Source organism: Myxocyprinus asiaticus, chromosome 3 (genome assembly GCF_019703515.2).
Source record: "Myxocyprinus asiaticus isolate MX2 ecotype Aquarium Trade chromosome 3, UBuf_Myxa_2, whole genome shotgun sequence".
Taxonomy (NCBI): domain Eukaryota; kingdom Metazoa; phylum Chordata; class Actinopteri; order Cypriniformes; family Catostomidae; genus Myxocyprinus; species Myxocyprinus asiaticus.
In genome coordinates, this window is record NC_059346.1 from 19,652,533 (window position 1) to 19,671,872 (window position 19,340).

The window sequence follows — 19,340 nt, forward strand, 5'->3', positions numbered from 1 at the left end:
CAATTCACTTTAGTTTGCCAAAAGTAGTGCTGTAGTGCAACTAAAGAGGTGTTAAGTATATACTTGGTTGTGCTAAAACTATTTCAAATATACTTTAGTACACTTTAAATATCTACCCTTGTATTTAATTTTTGTAATATGCAGAATTGACTCAATGTAAACTTATAATGTATTTTTTTGACGTTACAATTGTAACTCCATTACACTGTATTAGTGCTGGACATCCATTAATGTTATACTAATAATATACTGCTTGCCCACACCACCACTGCATTTCGGCTGGCAATAACATATATACACTCCTGGAACTTGCATTAAAAGTATTTTAGCATGGGTATTATTGTGAAGAAAGTTGGGGGACCAAGCATAGTAGAGATCAATACTAAACTATCGATACTTCTGATACTGATGTGGTATCAAGAATATTGATCCTCACATAAAATGATAGATTCTGAAGTTTTTTTTTAATATTATTTAGATCACATGAATATTAATGCATCTCATAAGCTTCGAAGTGGAAAAAAAATAATTAAATGAGCAAATTGTTGCATGGCAACAGAACAATTTTTTCTTCCGCTCATCTTGACACACAGAAATGCTAAAATACACCAGCAGTCACAGACAGTGCTCACCCTTTCAGTCATAGTGCTCGTTCAAAGAGGGAGCAGTGCTTTCCTGAGGTAATGACAGAAAAACAGCAACTGGAGTTATTCACACTAAGTAATGACAAAATGAGACGTGACATTTATTTTAATAGGCTTGGCATGTGTGACAATTTTTGCAGGTTTATTTAAATTCTGTTGATAAATAATGTTGATAAAACATTAATAATGATCTGTAATCCTCGTCAATAAATGATACCATTATGAAAACTAACCATGGATATACTGTAGTAATATTGTATTAACCATAGTAACCAAAACTGTAGTAACCATGTTTTTTTGGGAGGGCAGTAACCAAGGTTTTTATACAATTAACCATGGTTTTACTACAGCATTACTGTAGTATCCATATGGTAACTTGGTTTTAGTAATAGTAACCATATAATAATATCTATGGTTAATTTTGAGGTTTTATATGTGGCTTATACTAACTAATTTTTAAAGGGTAAACAAAGCAGCCTAATACATTTTCTGTTTAGGCCCATACATATATATAAAAAATAAAGTAATAATAAAAGGTACTCATTTTATCCAAAGAATTCGTAAAAATTCAATTTAATAGAGGTATCGATATCACCAATATTGGCCTAAAAGTACTTTGTATCGGATTGAAAAGACAATAAGTGGTATCACCCATCCCTAAAGCATATTGAATCTTTAAACCACTGCTGATAATCCGCAATGATAACACTGAAGTATTGAATTAAGCCTTGCACGTTGTCACACAGGATCACAGCTATCTCAAAGCAACACTAATCTCAACCAGCGTAACTAAAAAAGATCCTCTTTTCATAACATAAAACAACATATTTAACATTAATCTGAACTCGAAACACAATTATAACCCCAATTACTTTTAAATGTTACTTAATAAAACCCCTAACAGTCCCCAAAACCTACACAGACTTACCTCATTAATTATGCAAACACAACAGCCGATAGCAAGTCCCCAAGCAGAAACATCAACAGACGTTACAGTATATTGCTGGAAAGGACTATAATTCTGTGTAGTTCTAACACCTGACATTTTATTAAAATAGGTAAACGTGCCATTTTACCCTTTGCACAAAGTGAAGTGAAAAAATGCAGACGTCTGACTGTACCATCTTATCACTGATCTACAAAGGCCCTTGGCTTACCTCTTCAACACTTACCTCTTCAAGTCACAAAATATCGAATGCAACATGCTGCTTTAAAAATGGTATAAAACACAGGGCAAACTGTACATGCATAACATTGTTGAATGCAGACAAAAGACTGTTTGATTGAGACTGATTTAATAGATACATAAGAGGAGGAACCCGTACACAAGATCCCGCAGTTGGACCAATTCAGTGTTCCAGTAGTACCATCATCAGTGGCTTAACAGACAGCATTTCATTTTGTTGAAAAAAAAAATGTATGAGCAGCAGTGTGTGTGTGTGAACTGAAAATAATGACAAACACATAGCCAGTCTCTCTCTGCAGAAGCAGATTTAAATCTTTTTAGTTTGATTGCATCAACATTCGAACTGTGTAAGGGGACTGTTTTCTTTACTAATATTTATGTAGATAAATAACTATAATCACAGTGATTTTGACAATTTTGGAAGCTGGTCTGGTATAAATTGGGTAAACAACCCACTCTGCATACTGGCTACTTAAAGTTTTTGTGATGTCACAACCTGATGCGGTGACTGTTGCACATGTAAATTTAGTATCACTCATATGTTTTAAGGAATGTGCATTGTGCAATTAAAAAAGTAATCAAAATAATGTTTTAATTATCATTTTTAAATTAATAAGTTACCAGTGTTAGCGACCTCTTGTCATAAGACATCCGAGTTATAAGACAGACAAATAAAGATTTTGTTCTCTTTTAATATGATAACAGTATGTTGAAATACAAATGAAATATGCACTTTTAAAAGTTCTCAGAACAGACATGGCGTAATAAAATATACAGTACACCGTATATATAATAGGAAAATATTACTAATATTTTTTTGTGTTCGAAGAACATTATTATGACAATTGCATTTAACACTGTTCAAACAAATTGTAGAACCATAAAACAAGTTTGATGGAAACAAGCACCTAACCAGTGTACTTTCTTAAAGATGAACTTAACGTACACTTCCCTTAATTGCATTTGTAAAAGCTATACTACTTTAGCACTTAATTTGTAGTGGTCAAAGTTTCTCTGTGTGCATCTGAAGAAAGCATGAAATAAGTGCAATTACATGGTACTTTCAATTAGTACATAGATATGTTAATGTATTTGTAGTATACTTATCATTAAATAAATGTATTTTAAATATAATTTGGTATATTACTTTTTCGCTAGGGCTAGCCAGAATAAATCAGCTTGGTCTTTTTAGCAGGGTAGGCTATTGATACATTTATTTTTGATGATGAAATTTTAACATGGGCAGCAAAAGATGGCTTGAGACCTGCATGCGGCCTGCGTGCTGTATGTTGAGTAGCACTGCTCTACACTGTGGTGTCAGAGAAAGAGAGAGAGACTGGAGCTGTCAGTTCCACTCAAAGGTGTCTTTGATCAGAGTGTGTCTCACATGGTACCGATAATATATTTGTGTTCACAGTCCTACCCGAGACAGTATCCTCTACTCATTTCATCAACCCTCCCACATGAGGAACAGATATCACTTAATTCACCCACTTTATCTCTCATTTCAGAGATGTCAACTGTCATTAGGGTATTTAATTGTGTGAATATATAAAGATTGGGATTCCATTGGCTGTAGGTGTGTGTATGCGTACGTACTTAGCTACAGTTTGGGGAATAAAATGTGCTAAAATTGTCCTCAAAAGTGAGCTAAATCAGGCAAAAGTCCCTTTGGGGACAGTCGGGATATGCTCAATCAAAACTGATTCATAAATAAAGCTAATACTTAAAAAAAAAAAAAAAAAAAAAGATAAAAGGGTTATTTTTGGGGTAAGGCCTGTAAAGTGTGGCTTAAGACCTGTGTGGGTGGAGACTTGACTTCAGCTCTAATTTCCCTCTTTGGACTGCTAATAGATGGAGATTAAAATAGGCATAAATAGATTAGGGGAGCTGGAAGGATGCCAGAACAAGTGTTACCTTAGTGAGGTATCCAGATGATGAGTAGATGAACATGCTTTTCCAAAACTTTCATTTTAAAAATCCATGCAGTTTGTTGACTGTTTCTCCTATTTTTGCTCAGAAAAGATAAAGGGCTACAGATGGACAAAGCCTTTGGCTGGGTCTACAGAAACTCCACCCTCCCTCAAAGACAGAAAGTAGTAAGTACAGCTGGTACACTGAAGGCCACATGACAAACATATGGCATCAGATCCCTAACTGCAATTTACAGAGCGCATAAATTGTCTTTAAAAGTGAATTAAATTTGCCACCCTGCCTGCTACATTAAATCATTTAGTGGACCTTAAAAGTGTACATCTGAAAAACTACTGCTCTGACACAGAGAACTTTGGCCAAGTCAGAGAGGATCACAGCAGTGGCTGTGCACGAAGATAGAAGAGGAGAGGATAGGAGCTGGCTGATCTTCACAGTTACTTCCAGCATGGCTCACACTGACACTGACACTCAGCGAACGCAGCCAAACACACACACACACACACACACACACACACACACACACACACACACACTCAGTCACAAGGCAAAGCAGCCAGAAAAAGCACGCAAACACAGCTTAGACACGCGCTCACATTAATCACACACTCACTCACGCACACACACATGCTTTCACTGTCTCATAATAGCCATCCATCCTGTTTCTCATCTTTTCTCGTCTCATCTGACAGTGGAGCTTGATTTACAAACAGAGACAGAAGAGCAAACCAGAGCAAGTCAAAGTCAAAGTGAGACGTGAGCTTTAGCCAGGGCAGGACATTAGTTGTATGATGGTCTGTTCATGTGAGCCTGTATAAGCTTAAAATAACAAATATCAGTACCCTACACTACGTTTGCATAGTTACGCATTAAGAAACACACACAGCAGAGATATTCCTTCATTAGAGCTGTGTGTAGTTCTGAATTTAGCAGTTTACTAACTTACCTTCCTCACACTGAGATCCGCTGTATCCCGGGCAACATTTCCACTCCAGAGAGGTGATGGTGCGGTACACAACTTTATAGGATGGACGGACCACAGTGCGGTAGCTACAACACAAACACATACAATTTTGGACTTTTTAAAACTGTTAACAAATATCCATGCAAAGATAGTGAAAAGTGAAAAACCTATTTTGGAGACCTACCTTGTGGTCCCCACAAAGAAAACAGCTTAATGAAAATATGAAATAATGTCTTATTTCACATGGATGTGAAAATGCTAAAAGTTTAGTGTTAGGGTTACGATTATGGTTATGGTTAGCTTATATTAATTATAATTAGCTTAATTTAAGACCATTACAAGTCTACAGCCACTTTAACACATGAAACCAATTAAACTGTCATAAAATTGCCAGATAAACTTATGTACCACATCTGTCATTCACACAAGCAACAGATTTCCATGCATTATATGCATGGCTACAATCCACATAGGACCACAATAATATAGTTAAAATTATCTGATGTTTGCTGGAAATTACCTTTAACCAGCAGCGCCAGAAATATTGTAGGCTAATATTGGTTTAAAAAAAAAAAATAGTGGGGCACAGTTTATTTGGAGCTCATCCCTCAGTTTATAAAAACAAAGTAGAAATGCATTTATTGTACAGCACTGCACATCCAATGGAAGTCTATGAGGAAAGGGCACCAGAGGGTTTAAAAGAAGAAATCTGAAGCTCATTCAAGATTTCACACAACAGCATGCTGAGATTTATTTTCTGTCATTTCGACTATGGGTCCTGTTTACACATGATCTCTGAACAGAAACATGCCATAAAATTTACTAAAACAATACAAAAACAAATGTGTGAGTATGTGTGAATAATAAACTCACCTTCCTCCATTGCAGCCTTGAGGCCACCTACAGGTCTGGTACACTCTCTGAAGAGTGGTGCCATTCTGCACTTGACAAGTCACTGTCTTAGTCACTGTCTGTGGACACCAGTTCCTAAGAAATTAACATTTGAATTACTATCCCCATAGGAAAATTTGTCTTGGACATTTGGTGCAGTGCACATAAACAAACCCTTGTCACTCTCCTTCAAATCACATATATAATTAAATAAGAACAATAAATAATAATAGCATGTAAAACATCTCAAAATAAAATTAATAAAATAAAAAAATACATAACTCAAATAAAAAAAAATGCATTGTGAAATATCATAAAACATGAAAAATAACAATAAAAATACATCTAAAATATTATACAGTACCATCAGTACCTATAGTTAAACCCCTTCAGCAAATGTATGTCTCTAAATATCACATTTTTTATTATTTAGTATTTGAATTGAAGTAGGTATAAAATGATTATACCTACAGTATACAGAGTACTGTTTGCCAGAGGGTTATTTATTTTCTATTTAGTATTTTAATTAAAGTAGGTATAAAGAGAGAGAGAGAGAGAGAGAGAGAGAGAGAGAGAGAGAGAGAGAGAGATGATCAAAAGAGAAACATAGCAATTTAACTTGACATGACATAAAAATAATGACAAACTTCAACCCTGGTGGCAATAACACACACACACAACTTCTCATCACAGCTGGCGATAAAATTATCTAATCCAACTCATACTGAAATAAGACACACATAAAAGTGGTCAGTGTTTAGTGGAGCTCCGTGGGATGCCTGAACAAACCCTGTGTGTCTAAGACCTTCTACAGTCTAACCATCCCTTTTGAAAGTTCTTTATGGTGTTTACACAGGTTAAATGGCCCTTAAGCCTGGCATGATAGCATTGTCAGTGTTGTTTATTTTGTGGTCTTTCCCTATCAATACACATCCGCTGATTTTAATTCTTACCACTGGACTACAAGAAGGTCAAGTCACGGAGGGGTACAGAGGACGGGGGTCGTTTTGCTGTGTGTGTGAGAGTGAGAGTGAGCGGGTTCCTCAGCTAGATTCAAGACAGCTTTTCAGAACTCAAGCCAAAACTGGAGCAGAGACTCAGTCCACAGGAGAAAGACTGGCTCTTTTGTGCTGCTTTTTATCAGGGCTTTACTTCACACAACTGGAAAAGCTGAGAAACATTTTGAGCAGCTCAAAAAACAGCTTAATGTGAATGACAAGGTCAAAGATGACAAAACTCTGAATCAGGTGCCCATTTCTTTTAATTAACTCTTTTTTTTAAGTAACATTAACACAAACAATGTATCATAAGCTCTTAGAAAAGTGTGTAGTCTCTTGGAAAGACTTCCATGTGTTTTCAAAGGCTTATTTAGGGAATATGTTTCTGTTTCATTTTATAAATGGAAGCCTGACTGCTATAAAACATGAATCCAGCTAAAGGACAGCTTTACAGACCCCTCAAAGAAAACCCCTCAAGGTATGGTTTCAGTCACTGTCTTTTTGCTTAGTTGAAAATACAAACAAGAGAAAAAACCCTGGGAGACAAAAGTCATCTGGAAAGTTTGCCATGGTAATCATTAAATGTGCCCTACATGACGTGGAACTTTCTAATTGGGAAGCCAGTGGCAAATCCAGCTCTGATGAGGAGCAGATTATAGAGTCAGGAAAGGAGATGGTGGAAAGTAACATAGAGAACCAAAACAAAGCAGCACGGCCCGAGCCCAGGCTCTCGGCATATGCCAGAAGTCACAAAAGAAAAGAATGAACGTGGGTTTGAAGAGAAACACCAATCAGATCTCTTTCCCCTCCGAGTTCCCTCATGATTTCAACTCAGAAAGGCTTGAAACAAAGACCCATTGATAAGTTCACCTCAAATAGACCTTTGTATGAACCTTTATTCCTCAAGTTGAGCAAACATAAGTCAAGGAGATGTGGAGCAGAATTTAAAGAGAGTTAATGCACATGTAACATATGGAGGTCATTATATCTACTATACTTGTGGTGGTTATTATCAACAGTTCAGTGTATGCATAGCTATGATCACACACCATGAAAATAGTGCAAAGGGATGTAGATGTAAAATAATTAGTATCAATTTGTCTGTATAAGTAATGACTGTCTGTCTGTAATGTAGACTTTTGTGCTTGTGCGTGTGTTAGCAAGTGAGCATTAGATTTCATGTTTGATGTTTGTGTTGTCTGTGCGATAGTAGAAATGTTGACTGTTTTACAACAGATTCGGATGTGGCTTATCCAATCAGAAAAAACATGTATGATCCATACTGTATACAGTCACTGAGCACTTTATTAGGAAGACCTGTACACCTACTTATTCATGCAATTATCTAATCAGCCAATCATGTTTGCAGCAGTGCGATGCATAAAATCATGCAGATATGGGTCAGGAGCTTCAGTTAATGTTCACATCAACCATCAGAATGGGGGAAAAATTTGATCTCAGTGATTTCGACTGTGGCATGATTGTTGGTGCCAGATGGGCTGGTTTGAGCATTTCTGTAACTGCTGATCTCCTGGGATTTTCACGCACAACAGTCTCTAGAAATTACTCAGAATGGTGCAAAAAACTAAAAACATCCAGTGAGCGGCAGTTCTGTGGATGGAAACACCTCATTTATGAGAGAGGTCAACAGAGAATGGCCAGATTTGTTCGAGCTGACAAAAAGGCTACAGTAACTCAGATAACCTATCTGTACAATTGTAGTGAGCAGAATAGCATCTCAGAATGCACAACACTTTGAACCTTAAGGCGAATGGGTTACAACAGCAGTAGACCACGTCGTGCACTTTATTAGGACAATAGTGTTCCCAATAAAGTGCTCCGTGAGTGTATATATTGTTAGTTTTATTCTTCTCTTTTATCTTTAACTCAAGTGTTACATAATGAGAAGCTTTTTGCACTGATGCCAGACTTATTAAATTGTTATGAATAATCTTATCTTTTGGTTTACATCCATCAAGTTCCAAATAAAAAGAAAAAAATCTGAGAAAATACAATGAGAAAAAATAGATTTCATTTGTAATTTCATTCACTGGGGTATGCAAAAAATAGGCATTATCGCATGGTTAATTAATATAAATTTTGTTATTATTTTGTTGAATTTGAAGCAAAAAAAAAAAAAAAGAAAAACTACTTATTTACACTGCTACTGTGTCATAAAATTTCCAGCCTTATGTCTTGAAAATGATGTGACTGTAGTGACATTTTGTGGTTCATTACACATATCTCAGCAGTTCCAAAGGCAAATTGTCCACTGTGTGGAGCTAAAAGTGAGTTAAATGTTCTTCCAGACAGATGGGGTTTTTAGGGTTAATGCTCTTTCAAGTTTTAAAACAACAAAATTAACATACCTGCCCTAAACCTTAAACCTAAACCTAACCAAAAGTGTCATAAAAAGCATAAGTGAGATGAAAAATGCAATTGCAAATCAACCACGCCATTTTGTGGTGCCTCTAGGAACTAATGTGTAGACTCACGTGGTTTTCATGACTCATTTCCCATGTCCTTTGCATCGCTTGTGCAACGCTCTATTTGCTGAGCTATTGAGAAATTGCATCACACTCAAACAAGCTTGTAAATGTAGTTGGTTATGTGATGCAAACGTTAAAATGTTTCACCTTAGGTCATGCGCAATAGTAAAAGTGTTTCGATGTCATAATATTTCATTGTGTGAGGAACACAACAAAAAGTGTTTATAAACTGATAATCTACAGTTTAGGTCTTGATTTGTGTGAAAGTGAAAAAAAGTAATTGTTGTAGTGTCTGTTTATTTCACCAGGAAATCATTTTACAAAAATGTAGGTATAGTAACGTGTTTCTATGAGTCCAGATTAAAAATTATTTATAATGTGATAAGATTTTGGTCATACCGCCCACCAGTCAAGTCTACTATATTGCTGTAGAATGTGTGTTACAGACTTGTATGTGAATTTGTGTATAGGTATCATCTGTATGAAGTTGTAACCAAAAGCTACACGGGGTCTAACATGAAACTACCTTAATGCTCACACATTAGCAACTCTTGCCTGTTCTGTTTTGTTTCCCTGTCTGTTTCCCAGAACCGGCTAAAACTGTGTGACCCACAGAACCAGCCTCAAATATGCCAGAAATTTCCAAAGTCTATGAATTTTAGGTGGTTTCCGTATCCTGTTAATCCTAGGACCTGGGACTCAGAGCCTGGAACAGAACTGGGGTGACCAGACCACAGGCTTCTCCGGTCACTACCTGCCCAGCTGCACCAGCCCTGCCAACAAACACACACACAAACACACTGGGCACACAAACACAGAAGCCAGTGTGGCCACAGTTGAAGACCATAGGGCTATTTCTGTGATCAGCTTGTTATGGAATCTAGAGCCACAAATCATACCCTTGCCCTTCTCTATGAAACACAGACGCAAATGCATATTCATGCCCTACCAAGCATATTCACTCAAATGTACAAAAAAAAAAAAAGCATGAAATAAAAATCAGCAAGACTCTAAGGTTGCTCCATGGCATTTCCTGATGAAAATACTAGTGTAACTGGTTACCAGCATATGTTGTGTTTTGGATATTGGTTCCCAGCATAGGGTGCTGGTGTGCTGGCTTCTGCACCAGGTGTTTTAACTTGGTTAACCAGCAAGACTTCTTTGGTCAGATAGTTTCATCTGAAAACCCATACCAGTTGACCAGCTTCCCCAGCAAAGTTTTGCTGGTAAACACAATGGTTATGCTGGCAATCCTGGTATCAACCTCACTCAAAACCAGCAGTATTTTTTGACTTATCCTCCATACAAATCTTCTCTTTCCTCCCTCTCTCTTTCTCTCCTTGGCTTCTTCATTTGTGTCTCTATTTCCAAATCATGTACAGTAGGCTACAATCAACTGAGTGACTCTTGGCCAGTGTGATTCTCGATTGAATTACTCTTATTAGCCGGTTCTGTTTATGAATCAAAAACACTTATCATTCAGTCAGATCGGTTACTAAATTAATTCCCCTTATTGCCGAACAACACGTTATTCCATCATGTTCAACTTGAAATTAAACAAGAACTGTTATATGTGTACTTAAGACTCGACAGACTGCAGTTGCAGTCAATGCAGTTACTGACAGCTTGTTGAGCTTTGTTGTAATCAGTGGTATTTTATAAAAAATAAATGAATAAATTAAAATATGTTAACACCTTTATTATTGTTTTGAATTTTTATTTCATATATTGATAGAAACAATAATTGGACAAAGATTGGACAGAAACAGACCAGAATTGTTTAATTCCTTATGATTCCCAACCCTAGAACCCTAGTTGACCACTCAACAAGAGGGTCACATCATTGATCTTGTCCATTCAGGGGATCATTATACCCTGCTAATCTACTACATAAGTTGAATAGGCACAAAACTGAGCCCAACTCTCAGCAGTCTTCCAGTCACATGAACAGTTGGTGAGAGGAGGCGTCCAAGCGATAACCAGATAGAGCGGCACTGTCATCAGAACATGGTTCCTACACTGCCCTAAAAAAAATCACAATACCAGCTTGGTGAACAGGGAGATTTTCTCAGCCAATCATTTTCCTCTCTCATCTGATGCAGACTTCATGTGGTACTTTCCCTAACAGTAGCGTCAGTGCAGCAATTAGTCCCTCAGACAAAACCATGTTACAAGGCCCGGGATCCCACACAAAATATCCTGTCCATTTTAAAACAGCGCACAGTACATGGCATTCTCTGGATCCTCAAGGAAAAGGGATGAGTCTGGACACAGTCCAGCTCCATATGATCTAATGAAAGAATTTACAGAGAACACACAGGACAAAAGCCATTGAATAGGGAATGACCCCTTGCCCGATTTCTGAACACAGAGATGGAGGCAGAGGGAGCTAAACTCTACTCTGATCCAGACTTAAGCCTCAGGGGCAGCCAGAGATAGTGGGTTAAAAGAGGAGGAGCAGTACTTATAGACCATTATGCCAGTAATCTAACATCTCTCCTTCAAGTAGCATTTATGAGGAGTCATTATGCAACCCTGTTATCAACCCACACTATAATTCTCACTATGAAAATAGTGCTGTTCATTGTTGTGCCCTGAAAACAGTAGAGCAATGCAAGATTTAGGAGGAAACTGAAGAAAAAAAGAATATGTTATTGCTCAGAGGTTGCTCATTCATAGCTCACGAGACTTATTGGAGTTACCAGTTCCATTTAAGTATCACTTTGTCTCAGATGTTTCTCCTAAAATTCTTTAAGAGAAATACAAGGAAACAGCTGATGACATAATGCAAGTGTATAGAATTATAAAATGAATGTGGATAGGCCTGATAATTTGGTCTTGGAAGAATTTTAAATTAACATTTTAAATTAAAATATTTGAGTTCATATTAAAATATTGACTTTTGATTGCAGGTGCTATCTTGGGAAATCAGTGCAGCAGCACAGTTTGAGACATTATTGGTCTATTCTGAAATTTGAGAGGAGACACATGTGAAGCAATTGAGAACAAAGGGACTTAAAATGTAGCAAAAGTCTACATTTGCTCTTCATGTAGACTTATTGCTGTCTTAGAGAAACAATTGAGATCCTACTTACATTATTTTCACTGTAAATGAAAATAGGTTATGCTAGCACAAGAGATTAAAGCATTATATTTTTTAAAGAGACAACTCTCTGAACTGTTCAAACACATTATGTTCAAAGCTTTATTGCATTGATTTCAGCACCGATTCTAGCTTCATTGTGTCTCAGATATGTGGTGGTAATGTAAGTCAAGCTAAAAGGTGTGAAAACTTTCAACATCCCAGCAATTCAACATTTCATTGGCATTAACATGCACTTGGCCAACAGTTAGAAAGACTGACTTGCTCCCTCACATACACACATGAGACCAGAAACCTAATAAATAACTCTGCAATGTGTGCAGATCATAGCACAGAATGTTAGGGGGGAGACAACTAAAATCAGAAAGGGATGGCAGAAATCTCACAGAGCTGGACTGCCTGTAACTCACCGCACAGCAGGCAGCAAATACGCCATGGCCATAAACCAAATGGAACACAACCCACACATACATACAAACTAGAGGAAAGATCAAGAAACTGTCTTGTTTTAGACAAAAGAAAAGCAGAGGCTGTTGACATGCTCCATTTAAAGCCTGAGCTTTCAGCACAAAACACGTTTGCTCTCTGTAGATACACACTTGCAAACACAAGCATACGAACATGCACTTTGATCCAAGCAATGTAGCACACCCTGCTGAAAAGACCAGTTAAGACCAGCATGAATTTCCAGACTGATCTCACTGTGAATTCGGTGAGAGTAGGTAGAAAATTCTATAGCTGAAATATGTCAGTGCTTAAATTTAAACCAATGTCCCTCAGTGGCTAAAGCTAGTAGTGTTGTTGAACATATGGGCACGTGTGAGCTCCAGTTTCCAGGTGAAATGTCCACAGTAGGATGCCCAAAGAAGTTGTAAAGCGAGTTGCTTTTAGTTGTAAATAATGTAAAGCAATTAACAGGAATGCATGCGCCCAAACTACAACCCGAAACCTAACCGTCAGTGGAGTAAAAATGTAATTTTAGAGGGAAAATGCAACCTCCGAATTACACCCATCGATTATGTCAGTGTGATTACTTCCTGGTTTCCTTCAGACCAGAACCCGTGTCTATGAGGCTGCCCGTGCAGTGCGCTATCAGTAGCATGATAGGAAAAGGTAAACACATTTGAATTGATGTAAAGATGTCTGATGGGAAATGCCCTTGTCATTAACTTGCCAGAATGGGGTCAATGTCAGGGTAGCAGAACATACAGTAGCAACATGTTGAGTTTGTCTGTGATCATGCTGGAATTCCTATGTTGGTCCATGCTGGTTTAATTTGGTTTGTGCTAGTCTAGCTGGTGGACCAGCATAGCAAAGTTTTTCACCAACAAATAATGCTGTTCAACCAGGATGGTCTTTATGATGAAACCGGTTGGCAAAGGTTGACCGTGTTGGTTAAGCACGTTAAGAAGCCTGGTAGGGACACCAGCCTCCAAAACCAGCAACATATGCTGCTGGCCAGCAATGCTAGTCTTTTCAATTGGGCAGGCAGAAGAATATTACATACATGAAGTTCTCTGCTCTAAAAAGCAAAAGATTATTGACTCTGGATGAAATTAAATTAAGTTTAACAAAGAAAAATAGGAAGATGTGGCAGCTGGAAAGGAGGGCTGAAAATAGAGAGAGGGAAAGAGAGAGTATTTCATCATTGGGTCAGTAATGAAGCCCTCCTGGGAGTCACTGAGGGGGTAAGATAACCCAATTAAGGCTGTGTTCATGGCCAAAGAGAAAGGGCCAAAGAAGATTAATGGCCTGCTGAAAGAAAGCATCAAAAAGAGCTAAAAAAGATTTAAAAAACCGAGAAAGCAAAACAGAAAAGAAAAGCCCTATTCTGTCCCTGAGATTTGGTCAAGACCAGTTCAAAGGACAGGTCAAAGACCATGGTGAGAGAGTGGATGGAGACCTTCTCCAAAGTCAAATTTAAGGACCATCCTCATGGGATAAACAGCCCTAAAGCTGATGTGGATGAGTGAGTGCATGCACAGAAAGAGCCATAGATCATCAAGGTGCTCAGTGCTTACTTCCCTTAAGTAATCTCTTTCCTCACAACAAAACAAGTATGTTGACTGACTGATTTGAGCTTCATTCTATCCACTCTGTGTGATGGTCATGATTTATATTTGACTTTCAGCGAGGGTGATACAGCTTGTTTTATGTGCATTTGTTTTCAGTTTAGAAGAGTTTTATTTCCAGAACACCACATAAATGTGTCAAGTAAAAAAACAACACTGATATGCAGCTGTAATAAAACTGAAAAGCAATACATATTATAATAATAATAAACTTTTATTTTGTATAGCGCCTTTAAAAGTGGCTTCTCAAAGCGCTTTACATAAGTAAGAACAACCCAAAAACAACAAAATACACATAACCATAGAATAAAAATACACACATATACAATAAAAGTTAATCAAACATTACGTAAACATAAAACATCAACTGAAAGCCAACTTGAAAAAAATGGGGTTTTAGGCAAGATTTGAAAATACCACGAGACTTTGACTCACGAATGTCAACTGGAAGTAAATTCCACAGCCTAGGAGCATAATTTGAGAATGCCCTATCACCCATTGAGCACATGCGTGTTTGAGGGACTGCTAAATGGCCATGCTGAGACGAACGAAGGTTACACTTTGGAGTATAATTAATTAGAACGTCTGAAAAATAATTCGGAGCCAGACCATGAAGTGCTATATATGTAAGCATGAGAACTTTGAAGTCGACCCGATACTTAACAGGGAGCCAGTGCAAGGACTCCAAGACTGGGGTAATATGTTCACCTGTTTTAGTCTGAGTTAAAATCCTGGCTGCTGAGTTTTGGACATACTGCAATTTATTTAAGGTAGACTTTGAAACCCCAGCAAGGAGTGCATTACAGTAATCGATGCGTGAGTATACAAATGTATTGATCAACTTTTCAGCTGCAGAAAAGGATAGCATTGGACGCAACTTTGCAATGTTTCTGAGATAAAAGAATGATGTCCTGACTGTATTTTGCACATGCGGTTCAAACGTCAGAGAAGAATCAAAGATCACACCAAGATTCTTCAGTTTTCCCTGAAACTCAAGTACTGAGTCGTCAATAACCAGTGGAGTCAGACTAGCATTATGAAACTGATGATGGGTGCCAAGCAACATCACCTCGGTCTTTTCACTGTTTAAACAGAGAAAATTATTGGACATCCAGATTTTTATCTCAGAAATACATTTGGAGAGGAATTTTTCAACTTTGTTTTGACAGTGCATGGAATGTATATAAATTTGCGTATCAACCGCATAAAAAAGATAGGTAGGACCAAGAGATCTTAGGAACTGGCCTAATGGGAATAAATAGAGGCTGAAAAGTAGGGGACCCAGAATGGAACCCTGAGGGACACCAGTGTATACTAGACCAGTCTCAGACCTGTGCTCACCCAAAATAACAAACTGTCTATGCTCAAAAAAGTAAGACTTGAACCAATTCAAAACTGTCCCAGAAACACCAAAGAGAGTTTCAAGGCGGATGAGTAAAAGATTATGATCAATAGTGTCAAATGCAGCACTAAAGTCAAGGAGGATAAGGATCGAAGGAGATCCTGCATCAGATGCCATTAATAAGTTATTGGTGACCTTAACCAGAGCCGTTTCTGTACTGTGGAATTTCCGAAAACCAGACTGAAGTGGATCAAAGAAATTATTGACAGTGAGATGATTGTACAACTGAGTGGCAATGACACGCTCTAAAATTTTTGCCAAAAAGGGGAGATTAGAGATGGGACGGAAGTTATTTAAATTATTTAGATTATCCAATGCAACAATATTATGGCCGAAACATAATAAATATTTCCTCTTTCTTTCTTTCTTTCTATCTTTCTTTGTTTTTTGCAATGAATTGACAATGCAGAAGAACAAATATAAAAGTAAACAAAAATAATGTAATGTGGATTATAGCACAATTTAAACAATTTACAGATTGAGCAATACTTAAAAAATAAATCAAAGGAAAATTCTGTCAGCGTTTACTCGCCCTTATGTTGTTCCAAACCCATATGTTTTTCTTTGTTCCATGGAACACATAAGATGTTATCAGAATGGCAGTTCAGTCACCATTCACTTTCACTGTGTGGAAAACAGATGCAATGAAAGTGACTGAGGTTAACATGTGTTTCACAGAAGACGGAATGTCACAACATGAGATTCATGAGAGTAAATTATTACAGAATCTAACGTTTCAACTTAAATAATGTTTAAAACATAAATCCAAACCTATCCCATTAAGGATCAAAGAGTCACCACTCTCTTCTTTTGGAGGAGGCAGAATGAGGGTGGAGCTGGAGGTATGTTGGTTGGTGTTGATGGGTCAGCAGCTAAAGGTCTCTCTGGGGCCCCCAATCTCACACTCCCACCCGGAGCGTTGCTCTCCAGGGCAGTGAAGCCGAACAGAACAGGAAATAGCTGCTGACTTAACCCCCAACTGCGCTCGGCTTCACCAGCCCATAATTAGACAGATATTCTCTCAGGGCATTCATGTTTCAAGCATTGTCTTGGCTACATGTACAATGGGTTGGGTTAAAGGTTAGACTGTGGATTGGGGTTATTTATGATTTAAGGCAGATGTGCATATGTCTATTAAATCTCTCTTAGTGATGCTTTATAATGAAGGATGAACAGTTTCTGTGTGCTCTTGTGTGTGAAACTACTTTTACTGTATGTTTTGCATCGTCATAGGCAAGTATGTACCTGTGATGCTGTGGTAAGCTTTTTAATAATCAACAGACAATATACACTGTAAAAATGTTTTGTCAGGTAGCCTAAAAATGTAATTCATGTGGTAACATCTAAATAAACTTGTTTTATTCAAGTCAAAAATATTGTTTGTTGATTGACTGAATCAAACTTACTATATTAAGTTGCACCTAAAAAATATATAGGCTTATTTTTTTAGGGTCGGGTCAGGTAGCTACTTCAAGGGTTAGTTCCCCCCAAAATTAAAATGCTGTCATCATTTACTTTTTCTTTTTTTGTACCAAACCCATTTGATTTTTCTTTCTTCCATGGAACACAAAAGAGATGTTCACCTCAGTCAACATCTGTGTTCAATGCATCGTTTTCTCATACAATTAAAGTGAATCTCCCTTTTATGTTCCATGGAAGAAAAAATGTATCCATGTTTGGAACAAAATGAGGGCGAGTACTTACTTTATGTAAATAAGTAAACTCATAAAGTCACATCTTAAGTATTTTACATAGTTTAAAAGCCTTATTATAAGCATAAACACACATTTAATATAAACAGACTTCACACTTTACATGTAAATAGTTATGTTGACCTCTGAGAATAAATCACTGCTTTAACAAGGCATCTCGAAAATGTCTCTAAATTCTCTTTTCTGCATCCTAGACTGCATTGGAATACATTTCCCTCGCCCAGCATGCAGACATTGCAGCTGCATGTGTTTAGTAAACACTGTCTGTTCCATCAGTTTGACTGGCAGGAGAAGAGGGTGAGAGATCAAACCATGAGCCCCAAAGAGCAGAGACCTCCTCCACACCTGCATACTTCAGAGACACCCCACCACCACACATCCCACCCACAACAACTTTAATCCATTTACGCAAACAGAGTAAATATTTACATGAAGATGGGGGTTAGATCAAGGCCACTATATCGGCTGTCGCAGGGCAGTCAAGGTGATGCTGTTTGGTGGGAAGTTGAGGAAGAGAAGGTTCACATGTTGGCTGTGTCGTGTTTTGTCTAAGTTCTTGCCTTGTTTGTCCTAAAAGAGCTTTATGATGTAAAAGCACGGATTTAACTTTTGAAAATCGCTCATAAATATGAACCTGGAAGACAGCACAAATATATCAACAAAATATAAGCCCAAAACTAACAGATTACATTTAGTTATGCTCGTTTACTGGTTTCACAGTTGTCACATTCTGTTCAAGAGCTCTCTCTGTTCTAATGAAGTTTGAGTAAGTCCTAATTGTGAGACCAGTCAATTTCATTCATGTTTTACTTAAATAAAACATAGACAAATGTAAGGACAGAAGTTCTTTGTGCGTTTCCTCCTCTCACAGGAAAAAGGAAACAGACTTTCAGGTTCATAACAGGATTATTAGGTGGAGTGGTGGGAGATCAGTATTGTTACATTATGTTATATTATACACAAACTGAGTAGAACACAATGGATTCATAGATTATTTTTATAAAACATCAATCAAAAAGTTTTAAATGTGACGATTACGTTTTTCATAATTAAACCCTACTGTGTCAATTAATATTAATAAAATAAAAATAAAATTTAAATATAGGAAATAGCGGATATTAAAGCAGCGCGTGTAGCTAGCTTTAGATCGATAGTTTATTTACTTCTCGTTTGAATACGAAAATTGCGATATATAACAACTGAAAAAAAAATGGACAGAGAATTTGACAGAGACTCTAAATAATGTAAAAAAAAAAAAAAAAAATCATCTGAAAACTTCAATTTCCGTCAGAAAAACGTTTAAACCATCAAAACCCCGTCAGATTTGTTGCTGTCATGTAATTTAAATCTTACCTTTTCGACTGATCTTTGTTGAGTGCTGTACCGGTCTGGTATTTGTAAACTCCGGGTCCCCATGTCCCCTGAACGCACGTCAGTCCCAGTATCAGCAGCAGCAGGGGAGCCCACAGGAGGAAAGATCTCCGCTCCACCGAGCGCCCGTCACACGCGCCCATTTCAACCGCGTCAACGATACAGCGAGCGAAATATTTCTCCTAATATTGTACCGCTTATCTTGAAAGTAAATGTTTTTGACTAGTGGAGACTGAGAGGATAGATATACGACTCACAAAACAAATATCTGAACTGCCATTAAAATAACGTAAGGCATATATAGCCTACAGTATGCGACGTTGCGTCTAAAATGCAAGAGTTAAAGTTTCAGAGGGATGACATCGGCCACAAATCAATCTCCGCGCGCTCTTCACACAAAGTTTGTTTGCGAGCTGCAAGACGAATGATTCTTATGAGCCACACAAACCGGTCCCGCCTCACTCCTTCATCTCCGTCTCTGTACGTTATGGTATATTTCTTGACTACATCAACACAATGGGCAAGAAAGCCGTTTTATAGTCGCCTTGAGTCTATTCAAACCACAACCCGTCTAGT

The 19,340-nt window shown here is 37.5% G+C and overlaps 1 protein-coding gene across 3 annotated transcripts in view; it reads right to left on the minus strand.

Annotated features, from left to right (window-relative positions):
* LOC127419400 (EMI domain-containing protein 1-like) overlaps window positions 1–19,340 on the minus strand; it is a 119,213-nt gene extending 99,873 nt beyond the window's left edge. For all 3 annotated transcript variants that reach the window (XR_007893665.1, XM_051660746.1, XM_051660753.1), the window contains exons 1-3: window positions 18,747–19,340; window positions 5,600–5,713; window positions 4,709–4,812 (exon numbers count right to left, since the gene is read on the minus strand). Coding sequence is in view for 2 of the 3 variants with exons in the window: in XM_051660746.1 (XP_051516706.1) it covers window positions 4,709–4,812; window positions 5,600–5,713; window positions 18,747–18,907 (379 nt within the window). In the remaining variant the exon portion in view is untranslated. The remainder of the gene's footprint in view (window positions 1–4,708; window positions 4,813–5,599; window positions 5,714–18,746) is intronic.